At 53.5% G+C, this 5,576-nt stretch overlaps 1 protein-coding gene across 1 annotated transcript; it reads left to right on the plus strand.

Annotated features, from left to right (window-relative positions):
- On the plus strand, positions 1 to 5,372 carry LOC111152113 (GRIP and coiled-coil domain containing 1). The gene is made up of 2 exons (XM_022510421.1): positions 1 to 1,389; positions 2,282 to 5,372. Exons 1-2 carry the CDS (start codon positions 358 to 360, stop codon positions 3,575 to 3,577), a joined length of 2,328 nt encoding a protein of 775 aa, XP_022366129.1. The 5' UTR covers positions 1 to 357; the 3' UTR covers positions 3,578 to 5,372.
- The last annotated feature ends 204 nt before the right edge of the window (positions 5,373 to 5,576 follow it).

The following is a 5,576-nucleotide window of genomic DNA, read 5'->3' on the forward strand; positions in this document are numbered from 1 at the left end:
CTTAGAAAGTCGTGATGGGGATATGTTGGATTTAAGCCCGTGGCCGACCGTGGGCCGAGGGCTGGCGGGGACTGCTGTGGCCCGGGCGAGTGCGAAGCAGTTTCTGGGACAGTACAGGCGATTCCTGGCCGTGTGCTTCTCTTGTGGCGGTGTCGCCCCGCCTCTAGGATAGGACTGGCCGCGGCTCTCGGTGCCTAGGACCCGGCGGGCGCTTCTGCAGGCTGCCCCGCGTCCGGCATCCGGTCTCTGACAGCTTGGAGGAGCGCCTTCGGGAACAGTTATCTCCCCGTCGTTCACTGCCCCCCCCAAGGTCTTCGCGACCCTCTTCTGGTCGAAGTCGAGCAACCCGTTCTGACCATGGAGAAGTTTGGCATGAATTTCGGGGGCGGGCCGAGCAAGAAGGACCTGCTGGAGACCATTGAGACGCAGAAGCAGCAGCTCCTCCAGTACCAGGCACGTCTTAAGGATGTGGTCCGCGCCTATAAAAGCCTCTTGAAAGAGAAGGAGGCTCTAGAGGCCAGCATTAAGGTGCTGTCGGTATCCCACGAGGCGGATGTCGGCCTCACAGGTGTCCAGCCTCCAGGCCTCTCTTTTCCTGACTCTGTGGATGACCGATGTTCCACTCACAGCGAGGATAGCACTGGGACTGCCACCAGCTTGGATACTGCGGCAAGTCTCACCAGCACCAAGGGTGAATTTGGGATAGAGGATGACAGGCCGGCTCGTGGACCCCCACCTCCAAAGTCCGAAGAAGCCAGCGGGTCGGAGAGTGGCGTTAGCAGTAGCAGTGGGGATGGACCATCTGGGGGTGGGGAAGTGGACAAACGACTGCACCAGCTGAAGACTCAGTTGGCTACTTTGACCAGCTCTTTGGCTACAGTCACCCAGGAGAAGTCTCGCATGGAAGCTTCTTACCTGGCTGACAAGAAGAAGATGAAACAGGACTTAGAGGATACCAGTAAAAAGGCAGAGGAGGAGCGGGGCCGTCTGGAGGGAGAATTGAAGGGGCTGCAGGAGCAGATAGCAGAAACCAAAGCCCGACTTATCACCCAGCAGCATGATCGGGCCCAAGAGCAGAGTGACCATGCCTTGATGCTTCGTGAGCTCCAGAAACTGCTGCAGGAGGAGAGGACCCAGCGCCAGGACTTGGAGCTTCGGCTGGAAGAGACCAGAGAAGCCCTGGCAGGACGCGCTTATGCAGCTGGTCAGATGGAAGGGTTTGAGCTGCAGACCAAGCAGCTGACCCGTGAGGTGGAGGACTTGAAAGGTGAGCTGCAGGCTCTTCGGGATGAGAAGAATCAGCCCGACCCTCGGCTGCGGGAGCTTCAGGAAGAGGCTGCCTGCCTGAAGAGCCATTTCCAGGCTCAGCTGCAGCAGGAAATGAGGAAGGTAATTACTGTCATCTCCTTCAAATGTTAGTCATTTAGCCTAAAGTGGGAAATATCAGGGTTTTGTCTCTTTTGGTAATTAGAACTAAGTGGCTGCCGTGTTGATGCTATTCAGGAGGTTGCACTGTGAGTCCTGGGAAGTCGGTGTGGTGTGGTGTTGACAGTATCCACAGAATGTGCTTCCAGCAGGTTGTGGACTTCCTCAGTGTAGGCTGGTTTGGGACGAGACACCTCTGAACTTCTGGCCTTGGCATTAGCAGCTGTGCTCCGTGGGGCAGCATAGTTTCAGCTGTGCAGTGAAAGGAGTGTGTCTGCCTCTAGGCAGATGCGTTACACAGGGAGCGGATATACGCCTGTAGGTAGGGTGGCTGCGGGGAGGGGGAGGTGGTGCAAAAGGAAGTCTCAGAAGCAACCTCTTATAATTGCTTCTAGTCAGTTAACCTGTTCTGGAAAGGTGTGCTATTATATTACAGTGCTCCTTTCAGCGTAGAGAGAGATCCAACTGAGTTTTGAATTTCCAGGAATATCGGGAGAGGAAAAGAATGTCCTGTGATTTCTCAGTGGGATTTGGGGCAACAGATGACAAACAAAGATAACACAGTTCTCGTGTGAGCCTTGTGTATGACAGGAGACAGGAGACACTAGAGCAGAACAACAGCAGATACGCGGAGTTTCTTAATATTGTTTGCTGTAATGTATCTCTGGGAGCAGAACCCCACCAGGTTATAGGAACGTTCATTAGTTTCCAAAGCAACAGGAAAAGCCCCAGTGCCCCTTCTCACCAGGCCATCTGAGTCCTGTGACCCCTTTGCTCCCCTCTCTTGCTCTCTCAGTTTGCTCTAGGCCTTTGTGGCTTTTCTGGATGCATTTCCATCTGTCCCCTTGCCTTACAGACAGCCCTTGCAGAGGATCAGCTACGCCAGCAATCCCAGGTGGAAGAGCAGAGGGTGGCGGCCCTGGAGAATCAAATCTCTGAGGTGTCCGAGCTGCTGGGCACCTATGAGAAAGCCAAGCAGAAGGACCAGCTGGCTATCCAGAAGCTAAAGGAGCGCATCCTGCAGTTGGACCTGGAGAACAAGACGCTGGCGCTCGCCGCCTCCAGCCGCTCCCCGCTGGACAGCCATGGCGAGGAGTCCAGTCTGGATGTCAACGTCCTGAAGGATAAGATGGAGCAGCTGAAGAGGCTGTTGCAGGTGGCGGCCAGGAAAAGCCAGGTAACCCTGGACGTGGAGAAGCTCTGTGACCTGGAGATAATGGCTGGTTCGGAGGCTGCTGACGGGGAGAAGGCTTCGGCGCTCTACTACCAACAGGAGCTGAAGCAGCTGAAGGAGGAGTTCGAGAGGTACAAGATGAGGGCCCAGGTGGTCCTCAAGAGCAAGAACACCAAGGACGGCAATCTGGCCAAGGAGCTGGAGGAGGCCCAGGAGCAGCTCGCCGAGCTGAAGGAGAAGTACATCTCCCTGCGGCTGTCCTGCGAGGAGCTCGAGCGCCAGCACGGGCAGGAGGCCGAGGACTGGAAGCAGGAGCTGGCCCGGCTGCAGCACGTGCACCGCCAGGAGCTGGAGCAGAGCCAGCTGGACTTCAGGGAGCGTGCGCTGCGCCTAGAAGAGGAGCTGCACAAGCAGCGGGACCGGGCCCTGGCTGTGCTGGCCGAGAAGGACTTGGAGCTGGAGCAGCTGCGCTCTGTGGCCTTGTCCTCGGGGCTGCCGGGTCGCAGGAGCCCGGTGGGCGGCGGGGGGCCCGGGGACCCGGCCGACACGTCGGCCCCGGACAGCCTGACCCAGGCGCTGCAGCTGGCCGCGGCCAACGAGCCCACGTTCTTCCTGTACGCTGAGCAGCTGGCCCGCAAGGAGGTGGAGATCGCGTCGCTGCGCAAGCAGAAACACAGGGTGGAGGGGGAGGTTCGGCAGCTGCAGGACCGGCTGCTGGAGGAGGGGGAGCGGCACCGAGAGCAGGTAGCCGCCCTGCAGAGCCACATTGAGAAGAACATCAGGGATCAGAGTAGGGAGGGAGCCAACCTGGAGTACCTCAAAAACATCATCTACCGCTTCCTGACCTTGTCTGACAGCCTGGGCCGCCAGCAGACCCTCACAGCCATCCTGACCATCTTGCATTTCAGTCCCGAGGAGAAGCAAGCCATCACGCGCCTCCCAACCGGTGGTGGCTGGTGGCCTTCTGGCAAAAGATGAATGCCCTTTTCGAGGACTCCCGAAATCTCTGTGACTCTGGTGTGGGAAGGGACAGACTGGTTTCTGCTGCCCCTTCTCTTAACGTTATAATTTTTTTCTTCACTGTGTTGAACTGGAAGAGTCTTTAATGTGGGATGGGATTTTCTGCCAAATGCCATGAATGCCACATTGTCCTTGGGCCCTAGAGATACTGAAAATGTCCCAATAATACTTGGATGGTGCATTTGTGAGGGGAAGACGGGGGACAGATGAAGACTGGGAGGTGCCAAAGTTGGGGAGGTGGTGAGAATATTTCAAAATAAGACTTTCTCTTTTAGTATTACACTCCTAGCACAGAACTAGGAGTTAATGTGACTCCAAAGGGAGTTCAGTTATTTCTAAATACTCATAAGGACCGGCTGTTCATGCCCCATCTCATAATCTGAGTCTGGTCCACCGATGCCCCAATTTTCTGGGGACATAAATCAGGGCTGGAGAGGAACCAAGAAGTTTGAAATAGTGACCGATTGTCCCCTGTTGTCCACAGATTCTTCCATTCTGGAACTGGGGAACTTATCTACCTGGGGCTAGTACGGCCTGGTCAGTCTGGACAAAACATACCCATAAGGATGTAGTATGTATGTAGAGGGCCCCGAGCACCATGGCAGTCCTAGGGATTTCCTGAGTAACCCGCTTTTGGTCTGCATAGGGTTTTTGTGGGCCTCTTGGATTTGACCCTGCCTTAACCTGTCTGTCTCAGTTTGGTCCGGGATTGTGAGTAAATGATTTTGCTAGCTTTTCCTCGATGCTGAACTTCCATTAAGAAAAAACCCTGGCTTTCTTACAGCAGAGGATCTGATTGGGAAACTCTGAGCCTGTCTGGTTACAAAGAATTAGCTCAGAGATTTACAACCTCCTCACCTCCCCGCAGCTGTTTTCTGCCTTTGTAGGGACTGAGAAGAGGAGGATTTGCTGATTCTAGAAGATTCTGTGACCCTCACAAGAATGTGGTGGAAGTTCAGCCGAGGAGCTGGGGGTGCCAGCTGCCCCGTGGACAGCATTCTGGCTAAATCTTCATGTCCCTGCAAGCCAGGGTGTTCATGGGTTATTGCCTCCAGGGTATTTTGCCCACTCCTTTAGCGGGTCACAGAGTTTCAGTACACAATCCTCATCTTCTCTACATGCATTACTATAATTTTCCCTCCTTCCTGGATTTCTTTTTTAATGTTTGGTCTTGCACAAGTAGATTTAATCTGCACATAAGTAAAGGGAGCCTCAGGCCGTCTGGAAAGGAGGGACTTAGAAAAGTTGGGTTCAGACAATATCAGTTCCCCTATTCTGCCCTTTCCTCCATCTTCTCTTGATCTGGTTGTAGAGATCTTTGGACCCTAAAGACCAGTGCTTTGTCACTGACTGGACTAATGTGTATCTTTTCTGTTATGTCATCACAGCTGTTTTGTGAGGGTTTAGGGTGCAGAAGACTTTGATTAAATATTCTAATTGGGAGGCTGGATGTTCTAGACCGTCTACGAACAGCAGACTCAATGAAACAGATGCGATGTGTTCAAATGATAACAGACCACAGAGTCATTAAATCTGAACAACCTGACTTATTACGTGCTTTCTTAACAGTATGCATGCCTGTGCACGCACACACACACACACACACACACGTATATACACATACACAGAGTGTGAGTGTAAATGGTGAATAAAAAGGATGGAGATAATGTATTAATCCATGAGTTTGAGGGGTACCTGGAGGGTCAGTCTGTTAGGCACCTGCCTCCGGCTCAGGTCATGATCTCAGGGTCCTGGGATCGAGCCCCTCATCAGGCTCTGCACTCAGCAGGGAGTCTGCTTGTCCCTCTGCCCCTCCTCGTCCCCATGCTTACTTGCTCTCTCTCTCAAATAAATAAAATCTTGAAAAACAAACAAACAAACCATGAGCTTGAATCTAGAGAGGAACCTCTCAGTGCTTTAACTACCTTAATTACAAAACAAATTTTTCAACCTCCAA

The sequence above is a fragment of the Enhydra lutris genome, unplaced genomic scaffold (assembly GCF_002288905.1).
Source record: "Enhydra lutris kenyoni isolate GAN:26980312 unplaced genomic scaffold, ASM228890v2 scaffoldscaffold27, whole genome shotgun sequence".
Taxonomy (NCBI): Eukaryota; Metazoa; Chordata; class Mammalia; order Carnivora; family Mustelidae; genus Enhydra; species Enhydra lutris.